A 19820-nucleotide genomic window follows, 5' to 3' on the forward strand; every position below is an offset into this window, starting at 1 on the left:
GATGTGGGCAGGGCACGGCGAGGCCGCGCGTCCTGCCCACATCCGGGTCTCCGAGGCGCGGCGGCGGGGCCGCCCTTGTGGGGAGGGGGGCGCGGGGGCTGGGTGAGGCGAGCTCTGCTCCCATTGCGGGGATGTTACAGGCCCCGTGGGGGATGTCCCACGACGAATGTCCCCGGGATGTCCCCGGAGGGTCCCCCCTGCCACGGGGTGTGACGAGTCAGGCCCTGTCCAATCAGAGGCGGTGCCGAGCTGTCACGGCTGTTTCCCTCCGCCAATCGGAAGCAGCGAAGGGCGGGACCCACAACTTCCTCCCCTCTTCCGCCCTCCGTCCTGCCCAGGCCCCTCCTCCGCGCTCTGATAGGCCTCGCCTGCTGTCTTTCAAGTTGCCCGAAAGCTGATTGGGCAGCGCGAGGCCGCGCGTCCTGCCCACATCCGGGTCTCCGAGGCGCGGCGGCGGGGCCGCCATTGTGGTGAGGGGAGCGCGGGGGCCGCGGCCGCCGGTGAGGGCGGGCGGGGGGCGGCGGGGCCGGAGCGGGCCCGGGGCGGGCGGGGGAACGGCCGGGGGGCGGCCCCGCGGCGTTCCCGCACCTCGCCCTGAGCCCCTCTCCACCCTCCCCGCAGGTGCGTCGCCATGGCCGCCGTGTTCCCCTACCGCGGCGGCTGCGCCCCGGTGCCCAACCCGATGGCTCCGCTGCCCGACTACATGTCCGAGGAGAAACTGCAGGAGAAAGGTGGGTACGGCCCCGGCGCCCTAGAGCCTCCTCGGGGCGGGGGGGCCAGGCCCTGAGCCGCCGCCGCTCTGTGTCCCCGCAGCCCGCAAGTGGCAGCAGCTGCAGGCCAAGCGCTATGCGGAGAAGAGGAAATTCGGGTTCGTGGATGCGCAGAAGGAGGACATGCCCCCCGAGCACGTCCGAAAGATCATCCGCGACCACGGCGACATGACCAACAGGAAGTTCCGGCACGACAAGCGCGTCTACCTGGGGTAAGGGACCCCCCCATACCCCGGGATGTGGCACCTGGGGAACCGAGGGCATCCTCCTCTGATCCTTCTCTGACGCCTTGTAAGAGCTCCTTGTTGATGGTTTAAAGGGAGAGACCTTTTTCCAGAGGGCTCTTCCGTGTTAGTTGTAGCTCATCTGTTGCCCCGAGGATTCGGTGCAGAAGAGGATCAGCAAAGAGAGTTGTTGTTTTGAATTTATGAGAAAAAAATCTCTTAATGACCCATTACTCTGGATAATAACATATCGTTGAATGACCTGTTAACCTTTGGAGAAGGGGCTCTCCCTGTCAGTTGTAGCTCAGTGAGGATGCCCTGAGGTATCAGTGGAGGAAGCTGTGGCTTTGAATTTGTGAGGAAAAAGTTACCCAGGATAATACATCCTGGAAAGGAAAACCCCTTCTCCAAAGGCCTCTCTTTGTCACTTGTAGCTCATCTGTTGCCCTGAGGTATCAGTGCAGAAGAGGATCAGCAAAAAGAGTTGTTGGTTTGAATTTATGAGAAAAAATTTTACCCTGGGCAATACATTGTCTTAGAAGACATTGAGGGAGAGTTTGAAGTAGCTAACATACTTTTTTCAGGATTAAAAAGCATCCTGAGTACATCTTTGCTGTTTGGGTACAGAGAGCTGTCTCATGCACATCATGATCTGTTGCACTAACTCACCATTACCCATGAAAACTCCAGAAACTCCCTTAAAAAACTTAATATTTGTTCATAACATTCTTGGAAGCCAAATCAGTAGAAAGCCTTTTGGTAGTGCAGCGCATGAAGCACAAGGATAGAGTGGGAAGTTCATGGATTTGTCACTGGGAGCCTTTGTGAACAGGTTGGATGAGCAGCGCACGGGAGGGAAAGGTGTGAAGGTTTGTGGCAGGATGGCTGTTCTCAAGAGCAATTCCAACCCTGGTTTTCCTCGATTTCTGACTGTAGAGCCCTGAAGTACATGCCTCATGCTGTGCTGAAGCTCCTGGAGAACATGCCGATGCCCTGGGAGCAAATCCGAGACGTTCCAGTCCTCTACCACATCACCGGTGCCATCTCCTTTGTGAACGAGATCCCCTGGGTCATCGAGCCTGTGTACATTGCTCAGTGGGGGTAGGTGCCTTCTTCCCTCATCCAGGGAGGACAAACTCTTGTGCTTCCACCCTAAAAGCCTCGTTTAACCATCTCTGGGTTCCTGCAGGTCGATGTGGATCATGATGAGGCGGGAGAAGAGGGACAGGCGTCACTTCAAGAGGATGAGATTCCCCCCGTTTGATGATGAAGAGCCCCCTCTGGATTATGCTGATAACATCCTGGATGTGGAGCCCCTGGAAGCGATCCAGCTCGAGCTGGATCCCGAGGAGGATGCCCCTGTGCTGGACTGGTTCTACGACCACCAGCCGCTGAAGGACAACAGGAAGTACGTGGCTCTGGTAGCACAGTTCAGTGGGAGAGGGGAAAACCAAACACACCAAGTGAATTACCTGTGCACAGCACTGTGTTAACTTTGCTTGTGTTGTGCTGAGCTACCTGTGATGTTGGTGGGGAGGAAAAAAAACTTCCCTCAAGGATGAGAGGGAGAACCTGATTGATGTAAAGCTGTTATCTCTTGTCTTCAGGTTGCTCAGGGGCTGCCCCATCCCTGGAAATGTTCAAGGCCAGGTTGGGTGGGGCTTGGAGGAACTTGGTCTAGTGGAAAGTGTCCCTGACCATGGTAGTGGACTGGAATAAGATGAGCTTTAAGGCCCCTTCCAATCCAAACCATTCTATGATTCATCATCCAACAAGGGCAAATGAGGCCCCTCTGCCCCAGAGGGCTGCTACCCACTTAAGTGCTAAAACTGGTGTTTCTTACCATGCCATAAAGATGACAAAAAAAATTGGAATTGGAAATTGATATTTGTTGAAGATGCATGGATGTTCTGTGTCAGCTTGGACATGGAGGAGGAGAGGAACTGGAGCAGTTGGCATTTTCTGGGCAGAAGGAGTCCATAGTGGTCTCTAACAGTCCTGCAGCCTTTCATTCGGGCTAGAGGGGCCCATGTGCTACCTGCCCTTGATATTTTGCACGAGTGAGGGTTATTTCTAGTCCCAGTTCTCCTCCACACACAGGATGTCCATGCTTTGCCCTTCACAGGTATGTCAACGGTTCGACGTACCAGCGCTGGCAGTTCACCCTGCCCATGATGTCCACCCTGTACCGCTTGGCCAACCAGCTGCTTACTGACCTTGTGGATGACAACTACTTCTACTTGTTTGACCTGAAAGCGTTCTTCACCTCCAAGGCACTGAACATGGCTATTCCTGGAGGTCCCAAGTTTGAGCCCCTTGTTAGAGACATCAATCTTCAGTAAGTGTTGGGTTTAGGAGAGAGAGAGAAGTGGTTATCTAGGAAAGGGTATTTTCAGGCACAAACTGCCTCTCTGTCCACCTCAGTGCTTGTATAACAGTATATTTTTGTCTCGTTTAAGGGATGAAGACTGGAATGAATTTAATGACATCAACAAAATTATCATCAGGCAGCCGATCAGGACAGAGTACAAAATTGCTTTCCCGTACCTGTACAATAACCTGCCGCACCACGTCCACCTCACCTGGTAAGTGCAGCAGCCCCCAGAGCCAGGAGAGAAGGGGAAGGCTGTCAGGATGCTCTAATGTGTGTTTTGTGTTGTAGGTATCATACTCCAAACGTCGTTTTCATTAAAACAGAAGATCCTGATCTCCCAGCTTTTTACTTCGATCCGCTGATCAACCCCATTTCACACAGACATTCTGTCAAGGTGAGTCACTGGCCTGGAGAGTCTGTAGTAAACCCTACAGTGGGGAGGTGATGGGGCTTTAGTATCTTGTTTGTAACCTTGCTTCTGATAGCAGCACACACGCACAGATATTTCAGAAAGTCAAGCCCTTTGACAAACAACCCCACAATTGTCATTTGAGGCTTTTTCTCCTTCTGGAGTTGCACAAAGATGTTTCCTATGGTCCTTGTAGGATAAAGCCCAGTGCCTAATTAACAATATAATTTTAGAGTCTTCTGACAGCTCATTTATCTGTTTGGTTGCCCTGGTGTAACCTTCATGGGGCTGACATCTCCCTGGAGTTACCTCTGTAGCACCTATCTCAGGGTCTAGTAGCCAGAGTTTGCCTTGTTGAGTGCTTTTTGCTTCTCTGATACTCAACACTGCCACTTCCATGAGAGCAAAGAATTGTTTTCTGCTTGGTTAACTCAGAAAACTGAGCTGAAGCAACCAGGAAACACGTTTGGTGCTTCTGAATTTCAGAGCCAGGAACCGCTGCCTGACGATGATGAAGAGTTTGAACTGCCAGAGTTTGTGGAACCTTTCCTGAAGGATACCCCACTCTACACAGATAACACAGCCAATGGCATTGCCCTGCTGTGGGCCCCACGGCCCTTCAACTTGAGGTCTGGGAGGACCCGGAGAGCTCTTGATATCCCACTGGTCAAGAATTGGTGAGTTCTTTCCTGGGCAAGGGACTGTTCCAGTGATCATGACTTTTTGTCAAAGTGGTTCTTTGTTACTGGAAATGAAATAAATACATCCTGCTGTGACTGGTTTCTAGAGATTTTAGGAGAGTTTCTGGAGACTCATTCTGTAAGCAATGTGAGTTACCTGAAACATTGGAGTGTGGTTTATCCATAGGTACCGTGAGCACTGCCCGGCAGGCCAGCCAGTAAAAGTGCGAGTCTCCTACCAGAAGCTCCTGAAATACTATGTTCTGAATGCTCTCAAGCACAGACCTCCCAAGGCCCAGAAGAAGAGGTGAGTGGGGTCTGTTCGAGGGGGGATTGCTGGTCTGTGTAGGGGTTTCAGCTGACTGTAGTCTCTGCTCTCTCCAGGTACCTGTTCCGCTCCTTCAAGGCTACCAAGTTTTTCCAGTCGACGAAGCTGGACTGGGTGGAAGTGGGCCTGCAGGTGTGTCGCCAGGGCTACAACATGCTGAACTTGCTGATCCACAGAAAGAACCTGAACTACCTTCACTTGGATTACAACTTCAACCTGAAGCCCGTGAAGACCCTCACCACTAAGGTATCAGTCCATGTGCTGTTTTACTCAAGAGCAGAGTTTACTGAGTAGCTGGTGTGGTAAGACAGGCCACAGTGCTTCAACTTGTTCAGTTGTTGTACAGGCTGATCAAATTGGAGTAGTTTCTCCTATGACATTGTTACATAAATTCTGGATATTTTGTCTTATCCAGGAAAGGAAAAAATCCCGTTTTGGTAACGCTTTCCATCTGTGCCGAGAGGTCCTGCGGCTCACTAAGCTGGTGGTGGACAGCCACGTCCAGTACAGACTGGGAAACGTGGATGCATTTCAGGTAGGCTCTTTTTTTTTATATTTAAGGTGATGAGGAGAAGTTGAGAGGAGGATTGGAATATCTTATATGGCAAGTGGCATATATGGGATGCACAAGGTGACTGAATGTTGCAGTGTTATGGAGAAGAGGGGAAAAAAACATGCAGTGTGGTGTGAAATTCTGCTTTTATACTAGTTTATAAGAATTGATCATTGTATGAGTCAGCATTAGGAACTTTGTATGGCCTAATACACTGCTCCTGGCTGCTGGAGCAGTGGATGAGGTGTTTATTGCTATCCCTGACTGTGCTCTGTGCTTCAGTTGGCAGATGGTCTGCAGTACATCTTTGCCCACGTGGGTCAGCTCACGGGCATGTACCGGTACAAGTACAAACTGATGAGGCAGATTCGTATGTGCAAGGACCTCAAACATCTCATCTACTACAGGTTTAACACAGTAAGTTCCACCTTCCCACGTAATGGTGGCCCCACGTAAACTGATCAGCAAGGGGGGGATTCTGGAGTGTCAGTAATGACCTGCCCTTACGGTGTCTCTCTTCTTCCAGGGGCCTGTGGGCAAAGGTCCTGGCTGTGGCTTCTGGGCTCCAGGCTGGAGAGTGTGGCTGTTTTTCATGAGGGGCATCACCCCGCTGCTGGAACGCTGGCTGGGGAATCTGCTGGCCAGGCAGTTTGAAGGTCAGCATCCTGTAAATCCTGGATGTGGGAGGAGTGTGTGGTAAAGATTAATAGTGTTTACTTGCCAGCTTGTTTTCTATTCCCACTGTCTTTATCCATGCTCCATGTCAATCCCAAGAGCTATTGGCTGGTTTAGAGCTCTTGAAAGATCAGTTCCCCCAGAATAGATTCCAAATGGGAGTGGAATTCCCTGCTCCATAGCACTGTGGGGTCCACAGCCTCCTAATCATCTACTCCAAACTCATCAGTGATGTTGTGGCAGTGTAATTTCTTGAGACATCCTGCACTTCCATGCACTCCTGTGTTAGGAAGAAGGAGGATCACTGCCCAGTGGTGTCAGAATTCCTGAAGGACTTTGCTTTTTCCAGGCCGTCACTCGAAGGGCGTTGCAAAGACTGTCACGAAGCAGCGTGTGGAGTCTCACTTTGACCTGGAGCTGAGGGCAGCTGTGATGCACGACATTCTGGACATGATGCCAGAAGGAATCAAACAGAACAAAGCCAGAACCATCCTGCAGCACCTGAGCGAGGCTTGGCGGTGCTGGAAGGCCAATATTCCCTGGAAGGTAAGTCTCTCGTTTGGCCTTTTGATTCAATTTAACGTGTCCCAGGTGGAACTGCTCTTGGGGAGGTTCCCACTCCTGCTTCCTTCAACTTACTGTCCCTGCCCAGGTGCCAGGTCTGCCAACTCCGATTGAGAACATGATCCTGAGGTATGTGAAGGCAAAGGCTGACTGGTGGACAAACACAGCTCACTACAACAGGGAGCGGATCCGCCGCGGTGCCACCGTGGACAAAACCGTCTGCAAGAAGAACCTGGGCCGGCTGACCAGGCTCTACCTAAAAGCTGAGCAGGAACGGCAGCATAATTACCTGAAGGTACTTCTGTCCTCCCTGAGGTTGCCCAGATTGGTGCTGTTTCCATGGGGAAGCTTTCACTGACTGACACTGGTGGTGTGGTTCTGCAGGACGGGCCGTACATCACTGCGGAAGAGGCTGTTGCTGTGTACACAACCACAGTGCACTGGCTGGAGAGCAGGAGGTTCTCCCCCATTCCCTTCCCCCCGCTGTCCTACAAGCATGACACCAAGTTGCTGATATTAGCCCTGGAGAGGCTGAAGGAGGCTTACAGGTAAGCAGTGGGAAGTGATTGTGATCTGCAGGGGCTCTGGGAAAGGGTCCTGAAGCTGTTCTGTTATCTGTTCTCCTGGGATTGAGTATGGTAAAATTTATCCTGATGGACTAGTAAAGTAGGTTGTGGTACTACCAACTTGACTGGGGGTTCCTTGTGGACTCTCACTTGGGCGAAACCAATGCCATGCTTCTCAGCTTGGGGATGTGGATTTTGAAGACTTACAGATCTTGTCTGGATCTGTTAGTTGAACATCAGTTCATCAGTTCAATGCAGTGGCCATTAGTCTGTTCGTACGTAGGTGCTGAGCTGTTCTTTCTTGCTTTCAGTGTGAAATCACGCCTGAATCAATCACAGAGAGAGGAACTGGGATTGATTGAACAGGCTTATGATAATCCCCACGAAGCTCTGTCCAGAATCAAGCGACACCTTTTGACTCAGAGAGCCTTCAAGGAGGTGAGTGTCTGGTGAAAGCCCGACCATTCTAAAGGTTATGCTGCATGCAGGAGCTGAATGTTCTCTTGTCAACTGTAAGCCTCAGTTTTTTCTCTTCTTTTTTATTTTTAGGTGGGAATTGAGTTCATGGATCTCTACAGCCATTTAGTCCCTGTGTATGATGTTGAGCCCTTGGAGAAGATCACAGATGCTTATCTGGATCAGTACTTGTGGTATGAGGCTGATAAGCGAAGACTCTTTCCTCCGTGGATCAAACCTGCTGACACTGAACCTCCCCCGCTGTTGGTGTACAAGTGGTGCCAAGGTTAGTGGGGTCTTGGATTCCACGGAAAAATTATTTTTCCTATTGCGGGCTTTGTGTCTTATGAGTCCCCTTGGGAGCTGAGGTTTTATATTTGCAACTTGCAGTCAACAGTCATTACAATCACAGACTGTATTTTGTAGGTTATATATACATATGTACTGGGGAAGGAGCATTCATGGTTGATTACATATTTTTGTTCCCATTTCTGGATAGACTGCAAAGTCCAGAGTCTGAAAAATCAGGCACTTACAGGACCTGACTGTGCCCAGGGGATGCTTCTGCACTCTGATGTGACAGATAACACAACAAGCTTGTTTGTCTCCTCAGGCATTAATAATCTGCAAGATGTTTGGGAAACAAGTGAAGGTGAATGCAACGTGATGCTGGAATCTCGATTTGAGAAGATGTATGAGAAGATTGACCTGACACTGCTCAACAGGCTGTTGCGTCTTATTGTTGATCACAACATTGCTGACTACATGACAGCCAAGAACAACGTGGTCATCAACTACAAGGTGATGGTTGTTGTCAGGAAAGGGGTCTGTGGTAAAAGGGACCCATGGGTGGAGGATGTTTTGGACCCATGGGGGAGGAGGGAACAAAAGACCTGCCAGAGAAAGAAGTGATGAGGGAGTAAGAAGAGCCTTCTGCATCCTGCTAAAGAGCAGCTGCTCGGGTGCAAGGTCTCTGATGTGTTGTGACAGGTTCTCACAATTCCCCTTCATTTCCTCAGGACATGAATCACACAAACTCCTACGGGATTATTCGTGGGCTGCAGTTTGCTTCCTTCATTGTCCAGTATTATGGGCTTGTGATGGACCTGCTGGTGCTGGGTCTGCACCGGGCCAGTGAAATGGCTGGGCCTCCCCAGATGCCAAATGACTTCCTCAGCTTCCAGGACATTGCCACGGAGGTGGCCCATCCCATCCGCCTCTTCTGCAGATACATTGACCGGATTCACATCTTCTTCAGGTGAGATCTCTGGGGCTCTGCTTTCCTCAGGTGAACTTTTGTTCTGGCATCTGCCAGCAGATGCTGTGAAAGGGGGAACTGGTGTTCTCCTACTCCAGGCTTTTGTTCCCTTTGCTAAGGAAGATCAGGAATATTTGAATTGACACTTCCCAGAACAACTGTATGTCCACATGGCTTCTCTTGCTTTCTCAGTTCGCTTTTCTACAGCTTCAGTGGACCAGTAGAAACAACAATGTCAAGAGTTCAACTGTTAGAGATTTGGTAAATTAGAGACTGGTGAAATAAGTCTTTTCTGGATTCCCAACAAGGGGACATAAAATTTAATGTCTGTTCATGGAAAGTTAACCCTGACAGTCTTGGGTTGCTCTATGCTAACGAAACTGAAGCTTCCTTCAGTGAGAGGATACAGAAATGTGATAGTTACCTCAAAAACGTTGTGATAAACAGCTGCCCATTAGCAAGTCCTTATCTGTCTGGCCAGACTGGTGTTCTGAGAAGTTAATGTAATTCCAGATCCTTTTCTCTGTGTTTCCAGATTTACAGCTGATGAGGCAAGAGACCTGATTCAGCGGTACCTGACAGAGCATCCAGATCCCAACAACGAGAACATTGTAGGCTACAACAACAAGAAGTGCTGGCCCCGGGACGCTCGGATGCGCCTCATGAAACATGATGTGAACCTGTAAGTGTTGCAGCCAGGAAAAAAAAAGTGGTGGGAGGGTGGGAAAATTAGTTGTGATAAATAACTGTTGGAGGCTGATGGGTGCTCAGGATGAAGGAAGTGAGGGCTCTGTGCTGGAATTGTGACAGTGAGTGGTGGGCGTGAGAGACTGTAGTGTTAGGAAAGCTGTGAGATGTGCACATCTTGTTTTCCAGGGGCCGTGCTGTATTCTGGGACATCAAGAACCGTTTGCCTCGGTCGGTGACCACGGTGCAGTGGGAGAACAGCTTCGTGTCCGTGTATAGCAAGGACAACCCCAACCTGCTGTTCAACATGTGTGGCTTTGAGTGCCGCATCCTGCCCAAGTGCCGCACCAGCTACGAGGAGTTCACCCACAAGGACGGGGTCTGGAACCTGCAGAATGAGGTGGGATGAGGGTTTGATGGGGTGGGAGAGCTTGGGATTCCCTTGCAGTCTCAGGAGGGAACTGATGGGCTTGTGCTCTTCAGGTCACCAAGGAGCGCACAGCTCAGTGCTTCCTGCGTGTGGACGACGAGTCTATGCAGAGGTTTCACAACAGAGTGAGGCAGATCCTCATGGCATCTGGCTCCACAACCTTCACTAAGGTAAGGTGGGAGAGAGATGTGTGACAAGAGCTTCCTGCAGATGCTTGGGGGACAAGCTGAAAACTTAACCTTTCCTTTCCCTTCTAGATTGTCAATAAATGGAACACAGCTCTGATTGGCTTGATGACATACTTCCGGGAAGCCGTTGTAAATACTCAGGAGTTGCTTGATTTGCTGGTGAAGTGTGAGAACAAAATCCAGACTCGAATCAAAATCGGCCTGAATTCCAAAATGCCCAGCCGTTTTCCTCCGGTGGTGTTTTACACCCCTAAAGAGCTGGGAGGGCTGGGCATGCTCTCCATGGGCCACGTTCTCATCCCGCAGTCTGACCTGAGGTGAGCTGTGCTGCTCTGATGCCTGCATGGGTTGGGTGTTCTCTTAGATGCTCTTTCCCATAAAAATATCAGAGTGCTAAACCACACCATGTTACAGAGATATGTTGCCTTTACAGTAACTCATAGCAGTGACCTGTGAAGCCCTAACCCCCTTACCTCACTCTTGTGCCTCTTTGCTCCAGGTGGTCCAAGCAGACAGATGTTGGCATCACTCACTTCCGCTCGGGAATGAGTCACGAGGAGGACCAGCTCATCCCAAATTTGTATCGTTACATCCAGCCATGGGAAAGTGAATTCATTGACTCTCAGAGGGTGTGGGCAGAGTATGCCCTTAAGCGCCAGGAGGCCATAGCCCAGAACAGGTGTGTTGCCATGTGTGTCTGTGTGTGAGGACAGGCAGCTGTGTGATGTCTTGTGCTGTCTGGGGATTTTGGAGACCTTGCAGGCCTTGTGGTACCAGCCACAGTCTGCCTGCAAAGCTGCTGCCTTGCCTCTAGAGGAGGTGTGGACTCTGCAAGCAGCAAGTGCACCCGTGGCACAGCTTAAGGGAAATGGTATGGCCAGTGGTGCCAGGGAAAGCTGATATCAGACCCATTTGCAGTTAGTTTTGTGCACTTACAAAGACTTTCTCTTTTGCCTGTTTGATATCATTGTGCTCATAGTGATGGTTGCAGGCACTTTGCTGAGTGTTTGGCATTTTAGAATATCCCCTGCCAGAGCCCCAAGCTCTGTGCTATTTCTGTAATATCATCAAGTGATATTGTTATTAATAATTAATGCATTGCTGTAAAATTGAGAGTAACAAGGTGTGGGGACTTTTTTCTTCAGGCGTCTGACGCTGGAGGATCTGGAGGACTCATGGGACAGGGGAATTCCTCGTATCAACACCCTGTTCCAGAAGGACCGGCACACCCTGGCTTATGATAAAGGATGGAGAGTCAGGACTGACTTCAAACAGTATCAGGTACTGACTGGGGATTTCTCTTCACCTGAGTGTGAAGTTCAAAAATACCTCTTCCAGACGAAGTCCTTTCACTTTGCACTATTGCCCGTGCACTTGTCTGTCTGCTGCAGGAAGAACTTAAAGCCATGTTGGGACTGGTAGAGGCTGTTGAGAACCAAATGCTCCAGAATTCGTAGCTATCCACTTTTGAAGCATTTGGACTGATTGCAAATGCTGTTTGGGGAACATCACACTTAGCACAACTGCGTAGTAAGAAATCGGTTCTGGAGAGAGAAAAAAAATGGTCCCAAACCAAACATTCAAAAATATTAAATTTTAATAACATTGGAAAAATGCGTTATTTAAAGCCTCTATGATAGAAGGTCAGTTCCTGAAAGATTAAATCATCACCTTAGATTCTACCCAGTCTGAATTGCATAGTTGCACTGACAGAACTCATGTTGTAGATGAGCTGTGTCCTCCAGGACTGAGGGCATGAGGGTTTTTTACATGTTCACGGACATCATCGTCACCATCATCTTGGTTGCCACACTAAGTGCAGCCAGTGAAATGATGTGAACACCAGGCTGCTCACTGGTGCACTGTCACCTCCAGGTGCTGAAGCAGAACCCGTTCTGGTGGACACACCAGCGCCACGATGGCAAACTGTGGAATCTGAACAACTACCGCACAGACATGATCCAGGCTCTTGGTGGGGTGGAAGGAATCCTGGAGCACACCCTCTTCAAGGGCACTTACTTCCCCACATGGGAGGGTCTCTTCTGGTAAGAGAAAACTTTGATGTGGCCTTGTCTTGCAGTCTGGAGCATAGTGCTCCTCCTCCAGGAGGAGCCCTGGGCTCAGGCTGTGCTGATTCTGTTGAGCTTTTGCTATTTTTCAGTCATCATGTGAGCACATTGTGTAGTTCAGTTGTGAGTGCACCTGGGATGAGGCTAGAGTTGAATTTCATGCAAATCCATGGAAATTTCTTTGCATGAAACAATCTTCTGTGCTCCCTGTGTGTTCCCTGTCTTTATTATATGTGGCACATGTCAGTCATCAGAGATGAAGGACAGCTAGTGCAACTAATGGCCATCCTCTCTAGGGAGAAAGCCAGTGGCTTTGAGGAGTCCATGAAGTGGAAGAAGCTGACAAATGCCCAGAGATCGGGTTTGAACCAAATTCCAAACAGAAGATTCACCCTGTGGTGGTCTCCTACCATTAACAGAGCCAACGTAAGTACCTCCAGTTTGTACCTGTAGGAGCTTCCCCTGAAATGAGAGTGTTTAATTGTTCTAATTAATCTTCAGAACATCTCTTACAGATGAACTAAACCTCCTTAAGAGGAGCTGCTCCATTTTTTAAACTTCACCAGTTGTGCTGTTGCGTGTTCTCACACCTGCTTTTCCTTTGCAGGTGTATGTTGGGTTTCAGGTGCAGCTGGATTTGACAGGCATCTTTATGCACGGCAAGATCCCCACCCTGAAGATTTCCCTCATTCAGATTTTCCGAGCTCACTTGTGGCAGAAGATCCATGAGAGCATCGTAATGGATTTGTGTCAGGTGAGCAGTGTGGGCTTGGTTTGTTTCTGTGCTGTGCACAGGCACTTCTTTTCTAGCAGGGCGAGTGCTTCTTCAACAATTTGACAGAGGAGGGAAGGAAATGGGATTTTCCTGGCTGCCTGTTTTAGTTCCGTGTTGAGGACAGATTCTTTAGCTGGGTTGCTTGAACACAACTCATCTTTGCCTTTTCCCCAGGTGTTTGACCAAGAGCTTGATGCTCTGGAGATTGAGACAGTGCAGAAGGAGACAATCCATCCCAGGAAGTCATACAAGATGAATTCCTCGTGTGCAGACATCCTTCTCTTTGCTTCCTATAAGTGGAATGTGTCGCGTCCATCGTTGCTCGCAGATTCCAAGTGAGTGTTTCCCTTTTCCCTCTCCTTGATCTTGCTGGAAAGCAGAGCTGCTGAGCCTGTCATCCAGAGCCCCAAAGCCCATATCCCTTGGGCATTTAAGGTTGGTTTTCTTTAGGGGACACTGGAGGAAACAATCCTGCCTGGCAAAGTGCAGGGCTCATTTGGGTAGGTGGTTGCAGCACCTCCTGTCACTGCCCTCTGCAAAACACCAAGACTGTCTTTGCTCCTGTTCTCTCCTCTGGGTGACCTTTTCCCTGAGCCCATTGCTCGGGAGCTCTAAAGGTTCTTTTGGACACCCCACAAAGCTGAGCTGTCCCAGGGCCAGAATCTGGAGCGAATTCTCACTAAATCCTCACCACACCAGGAGAGATGACCCTCATGACTACACAATATCGGACTAACTGCTGCTTTGTTTAAACCTGCAGCTGAACCCCCTTGGTTTTGTTACCAGTCTCTGCATTTGCCTTATGAGGAGAGCAGCAGAGTCCCTTTCCAGGATGGAATGGGAATAGTAGCTGGCTGCAGTGTCCCTACTTGGTGGCAGTTACTCTGTGTCAAAGACACGCAGCAACTGCAGAAAAGTTTTGTGCAAGATTAACTTGTTCTGGCTTGCTTTCTCCCTAGGGATGTGATGGACAGCACCACCACTCAGAAGTACTGGATAGACATCCAGCTGCGTTGGGGAGACTACGATTCCCATGACATCGAGCGCTACGCGAGAGCCAAGTTCCTGGACTACACCACAGACAACATGAGTATCTACCCATCTCCCACTGGTGTTCTCATCGCCATCGACCTGGCCTACAACTTGCACAGGTGAGATCTGCACCTTCTCTGTTCTAGTTTGTAGTTTTGTCATCGCTGGTTCATGATTGTTGTTAGTGCATCTCCAAACCGGGTTGTATTCCAGGCAGGAGCTGGAGCTGTGCAGTGAGTTGGATAGGGCATTTCAGGTTGCCCAGTGTCTGCTCATTCAATACTAATGGTTCTGTTCCCTCAGTTCATTAATAATTTATTTTCTTAGATTTCTGGCAGACTGTTCTTGGAGCTGAAGGACAGGCCTTTTTTCAAGGCCCCTACAAGTGGCAACAGCTTTTTCACTGGAAAATGAGGGAGGAAGTCCCAGCAAGCAGCCCCTGCTGCAGTGTGCTTGTTAGAGAAGGTGCAGCTTCTCTGGGACTGCAGCATGTCTATGCTGTGGCTTCCCACTAAGGAGATGTAGGGAAAAGCCATAGGTGAACAGCTCCCAGGGACATGACAAAAGTCACACAGCAGTACAAGTTGTTGTACGTTCAGCAGGTGCAAAGTTACCTGGTTGCTGTGTGGAAGAACTTGTGTGTGGCTGTTGTTCCTTCATCTCACATCTAATGGCAACAACTTGGCCTTCTGTTTGTTTTCTTCTTCAGTGCTTACGGGAACTGGTTCCCTGGGAGCAAACCTCTGATCCAGCAGGCCATGGCCAAAATTATGAAAGCAAACCCTGCCCTGTATGTGTTGAGGGAGCGGATCCGCAAGGGGCTGCAGCTCTACTCCTCAGAGCCCACGGAGCCGTACCTTTCCTCCCAGAACTACGGAGAGCTCTTCTCCAACCAGATCATCTGGTTTGTGGATGACACCAATGTGTACAGAGTCACCATTCACAAGGTGAGGCCAGAAGTGTGTCTCAGGGAAAGGACAGGGACTGTGATGTTTTTGGGGGGAGGGGGCGGGCGGAGGTTTCCATGCATGATGGAAAACTGGGAGTCAACACATGTTCCCAGATTTTTGCAGTGTGCACAGAGCAGCTCTTAAAAGTCCTGTACAGTTCCTGCTCAAAGCACACAGCGAGTCAGCTGTTATGTAAAGGTGTGGGCTACATTTATCTCCCTGTATTTCTCACTTCTGCTTATTTTCTCAGACTTTTGAAGGGAATCTGACCACAAAACCCATCAATGGAGCCATTTTCATCTTCAATCCCAGAACTGGACAGCTCTTCCTGAAGATCATTCACACATCTGTGTGGGCAGGACAGAAGCGTCTGGGACAGGTAGGGCCTGGCTGTGCTTTGGTGTGAGCTGGGGATGGGCTCTGACTGCCTGGGACTAACTCAAGCAGAAAACACCATGAAGATCTTCATCTTCCTGCCTCTTAATGAGTTTGGATCTCAAATGTCCAGTGTGTGACAAGTGCTCAGGCAGGCATGAGCATGGGATATAAAAGTGAAAGAACAAAGTCATTGCAAGGATTTGCAGGCTCTGAGGTGTAGAGACCCCACATCATCAAACAGGGCTTGAGGAACAGTGCAGTGCTCCTCGTTACACAAATCATGTTGCACTTGGCCGTACATCCAGTGCAGTGAGGAGACTCAGGTGGCAAATCCAGGGAGGTGGAGTAACCAGCTGTTTTTTCTGATCCAGTCAGGAGTAACTGAGCTCCAGGAATGGAAACTGCCCTCTGTGATCAGTAAGGAGGAAATGCTGGGCCTTGTCACTGGTCTGGAACAAGCCATAAATTCCAGTTGTATTTTTAGAATTTGGTTTGCATCTCTCTGATTCCCAGAGACATGGAGACTGTGCTGTTAGCAGGGAGATATTTCTCTAACCCTGCTGTCTTTCTGTAGTTGGCCAAGTGGAAGACTGCTGAAGAAGTGGCTGCCTTGATCCGATCCCTTCCTGTGGAGGAGCAGCCGAAGCAGATCATAGTGACTCGGAAGGGCATGTTGGACCCACTCGAGGTAACAATACAGATCCTGCTCTGTGAGGATGTATAAAACCTTTGGGAGGTGACAGGACACTTTTGCGTTCCTGTGATGTTCTGCAGTAGTTGTGAGCTAATTCCTCTTGATAAACTCCAGGTGCACTTGCTGGATTTCCCCAATATTGTGATCAAAGGCTCGGAGCTGCAGCTGCCCTTCCAGGCCTGTCTGAAAGTGGAAAAGTTTGGTGATCTCATCCTGAAGGCTACTGAACCCCAGATGGTTCTCTTCAATCTCTACGATGACTGGCTGAAAACCATCTCTTCCTACACGGTGAGCACAGATGTCTCTTCTGTAATTTTGCTTTGCTGCTGGTAAATGAGGCAGGAACCAAGACTTCAATTATCCCTCATGATTTGTTGTTTGGGAGCACTTAGCTCTGAATCTGCCTGGATTTTCCTTCAGATCAATTTCGCTGGCACTTATGCAATGTCTGCATGTCCAGACAGAGGAGAGCTGTACTAGGGCCTTGTATATTTGGTTTCCTTCTGTTTAAGTGCATCTTTTTTTCATCTCCAAGGCATTCTCCCGTCTGATCCTGATTCTCCGGGCACTACACGTGAATAATGATCGAGCCAAAGTTATTCTGAAACCAGATAAGACGACCATCACTGAGCCTCACCACATCTGGCCAACCCTGACAGATGAGGAGTGGATCAAGGTGGAGGTGCAGCTGAAGGATCTCATCCTTGCTGACTATGGCAAGAAGAACAAGTAAGCCACTGTACAGCTGCAATAATCCTATCAGCCTTTCCTTCCTGCTCTTAAAACTGGGGCACCAGTGCTCCTTGTGAGAAGGACCTGTGGTAATGAATCATCAGCTTTGTAGGGAAATTGGTTTTTATTAATTGCTTTCTAGTAAGGTATGCAAAAATATTTGCACCAGATGTTTTCTGATCGAAGCATCATGTGTTTTGGCCCCTTCTCTTGTTTAGAAAGTTGTGGTTTCATTTTTCAAAGCACCCCAAGTGCATGTTCTGAGCTTGTGCCTTGATGGGAAGGGTCCAGAATGTATTTTCAAGTGCCTGACTTGAGTGGATTTTCTCTTCCAGTGTGAACGTCGCATCCCTGACACAGTCAGAGATCCGAGACATTATCCTGGGCATGGAGATCTCAGCCCCATCTCAGCAGAGACAGCAGATTGCAGAAATTGAGAAGCAAACCAAGGAGCAGTCACAGCTGACAGCCACACAGACACGCACCGTGAACAAACACGGGGATGAAATCATCACCTCCACCACCAGCAACTACGAAACACAGACCTTCTCCTCCAAGACTGAGTGGCGGGTCAGGTAGGAAGGCAGGCAGGGCTTGGGGTGGTGGGAAGGGTCAGAGTGCTCAGGAAGGATCTGCACCCTCTGATCATCACCTCCTCTTTGCAGAGCCATTTCTGCTGCCAACCTCCACCTGCGGACAAACCACATCTATGTCTCGTCAGACGACATAAAGGAGACGGGTTATACCTACATCCTTCCCAAGAACGTGTTGAAGAAGTTCATCTGCATCTCAGACCTGCGGGCCCAGGTGAGCGCTCAGCGAATCTCTTACAGTTGTGCTTCACACTGCTGGGCACACACCGGTCCTGGGCAGTCAGGAACTGGTGGTGAAGGGCTGGGAACCTGCTGCTGTCCATGTGAAGCCTTCTGTGCTGGAGACAGGCACTGGCAGTACATCTGAGCAGCCAAGTTCTAGCCAGGTCCTGATGGCTCCTTGTGGCCCAAGACTGTGATGTTCTCTAGTGAGAACCTGCCAGCCAGGAGATGTTCTCCTAGAGAAATAAGGAGTTCCCACTCTCACGTGATTACATGGAGATCTTTACTGGGCCTCTAAGGCATGTGTCTGTGTTCCTAGATTGCAGGTTACCTGTATGGAGTGAGCCCTCCAGATAACCCCCAGGTGAAGGAGATCCGGTGCATTGTGATGGTGCCCCAGTGGGGAACACACCAGACTGTGCATCTCCCAGGGCAGCTGCCACAGCACGAGTATCTGAAGGTGAGTTGAGCTCCCAGGGTGGGTGGAAGGTCAATAACAGGGACCTGACGTGGTGGGGCAGCTTCCCTTGGTCCCTTGCAGATGTGGGACTGAAAGGGCTTGGCCTGAAGCCAGCCTGAGTGGGGTCAGGTGAGGGGAAGCCTGCAGTCTCTCGGTGCTTTTTGCCAGGCTTGAAGTGGTCCTGTTTTGGACATCTTTGATTTCTCTCTAAACCGCTGCCTTTTTGTCAGGAAATGGAACCTCTGGGGTGGATTCACACCCAACCAAACGAGTCCCCTCAGCTCTCACCGCAGGATGTCACCACCCACGCCAAGGTCATGGCTGACAACCCCTCCTGGGATGGGGAGAAGACCATCATCATCACCTGCAGGTGAGGGACAGGGAGCTTTTCTGGTGCCCCTCTGAGGGGGGCTGTGGGTGCAGTGCTTGGGAACACGCTGAGGTCTCAAAATAAAATTTGGCAGAAAGGGAGTGTTGGCTCATCCCTGGTTTCCCTCCTCTGCCCCCAGATGAGTCTGACTTGCCCCATCCCTCCTCCCTTTCAGTTTCACACCCGGCTCCTGCACACTGACAGCCTACAAACTGACCCCGAGTGGGTACGAGTGGGGTCGCCAGAACACGGACAAAGGGAACAACCCCAAGGGGTACCTGCCCTCCCACTACGAGAGGGTGCAGATGCTGCTGTCCGACCGCTTCCTCGGCTTCTTCATGGTCCCAGCACAGGGCTCCTGGAACTACAACTTCATGGGTGAGCTGCCCCGGGAAGGGGATGGGAAAAGAGGCAGCGTGAGTAGCCTGTGGAGGAGGAAATAGCTGCTCCTCAGGGAAACATTCCTTACCCACTCCAAAGCTTGACCTTCCTTGCAGCAGCTGGCAGGGATACCAGCACTGTGGTCTGACTTTTCCTTGGTACCAGCACTGGGATGTCAGTTCTCAATGATTTTTTTGGTGGCAAGAGAACAAACTGATAGAGAGGAGAAACAGATACTGTGTCTGTCTGGACTGTAGTGTCTGGTTTGTCACCAATGAATAATTAATCCCTGTCAGGCAGCAGAGATAATGGAAAATGCAAGAGAGAAGCAGTTCCAAGTAGGGAAGTGAGGGGAGGTCCTGGCATGATGAACACCACAGCCAGCTGGAGAAGGGGTCAGGAAATGAAAGTGACAAGACAGAACATTCAAGCAGAGAAATGGACTGTAGATCTCTTGGGGGGGTGTCCAAGAGGTGATACTTTTGTGGATTTAGAACTCTCCCTTCTAGCATGGCCGTGCTTAAAAACAGATCCTGTGAGGGTAGGGAGCTTCAGGAGGATGGTGGAGGCAGGAGGGGCTCGCAGGTGGGTGACAGTCTCTCTCTTCCAGGTGTTCGCCACGACCCCAACATGAAGTACGAGCTGCAGCTCGCCAACCCCAAGGAGTTTTACCACGAGGTCCATCGCCCCTCTCACTTCCTCAACTTTGCCCTGCTGCAGGAGGGGGAAGTTTACTCGGCCGACCGAGAGGATCTCTACGCCTAATCCTGCCCGTGCCCCCACTCTTAGTACTGTTGATATTCAACAGCGTGTTTGTGTGTCCCCCGCGCACCCCACTCGCCCCCCGTAGCCCCCCCCCCTCTCCCCGCACCGTCCCGCGTTGTTGTACCCCACCTACCCCGTGGCTCAATAAATTTTGTACGATCGGGAGGCGCTGCCGGTGAGATCCCGCCCCGGGGGCGGCCCCGGACGGGGCGGGCCAGGCCGGGCCGGGGCGGGCGG

General features: G+C 50.3%; 1 protein-coding gene across 2 annotated transcripts; it reads left to right on the forward strand.

Moving 5' to 3' along the window:
* The first annotated feature begins 417 nt into the window (after positions 1-417).
* On the forward strand, positions 418-19748 carry PRPF8 (pre-mRNA processing factor 8). 2 transcript variants are annotated; one of them, XM_017832604.1, is made up of 43 exons: positions 418-470; positions 622-731; positions 814-982; positions 1931-2095; positions 2184-2402; positions 3120-3332; positions 3454-3579; positions 3657-3762; positions 4264-4454; positions 4645-4764; positions 4842-5031; positions 5201-5320; positions 5621-5755; positions 5865-5994; positions 6363-6559; positions 6666-6872; positions 6962-7125; positions 7455-7581; positions 7693-7885; positions 8213-8400; positions 8619-8857; positions 9393-9539; positions 9734-9944; positions 10028-10144; positions 10232-10479; positions 10662-10841; positions 11308-11443; positions 12038-12207; positions 12528-12657; positions 12839-12985; positions 13181-13341; positions 13966-14157; positions 14748-14985; positions 15239-15367; positions 15941-16054; positions 16175-16348; positions 16596-16789; positions 17128-17367; positions 17458-17599; positions 17927-18067; positions 18298-18437; positions 18613-18815; positions 19429-19748. In XM_017832604.1, exons 2-43 carry the CDS (start codon positions 632-634, stop codon positions 19581-19583), a joined length of 7008 nt encoding a protein of 2335 aa, XP_017688093.1. In that variant the 5' UTR covers positions 418-470; positions 622-631; the 3' UTR covers positions 19584-19748. The 2 variants fall into 2 exon arrangements, with proteins under 2 accessions (XP_017688093.1, XP_017688094.1); XM_017832605.1 differs by lacking the exon at positions 418-470 and adding an exon at positions 478-500.
* The last annotated feature ends 72 nt before the right edge of the window (positions 19749-19820 follow it).

Source organism: Lepidothrix coronata, unplaced genomic scaffold (genome assembly GCF_001604755.1).
Source record: "Lepidothrix coronata isolate B3197 unplaced genomic scaffold, Lepidothrix_coronata-1.0 Scaffold203, whole genome shotgun sequence".
Taxonomy (NCBI): domain Eukaryota; kingdom Metazoa; phylum Chordata; class Aves; order Passeriformes; family Pipridae; genus Lepidothrix; species Lepidothrix coronata.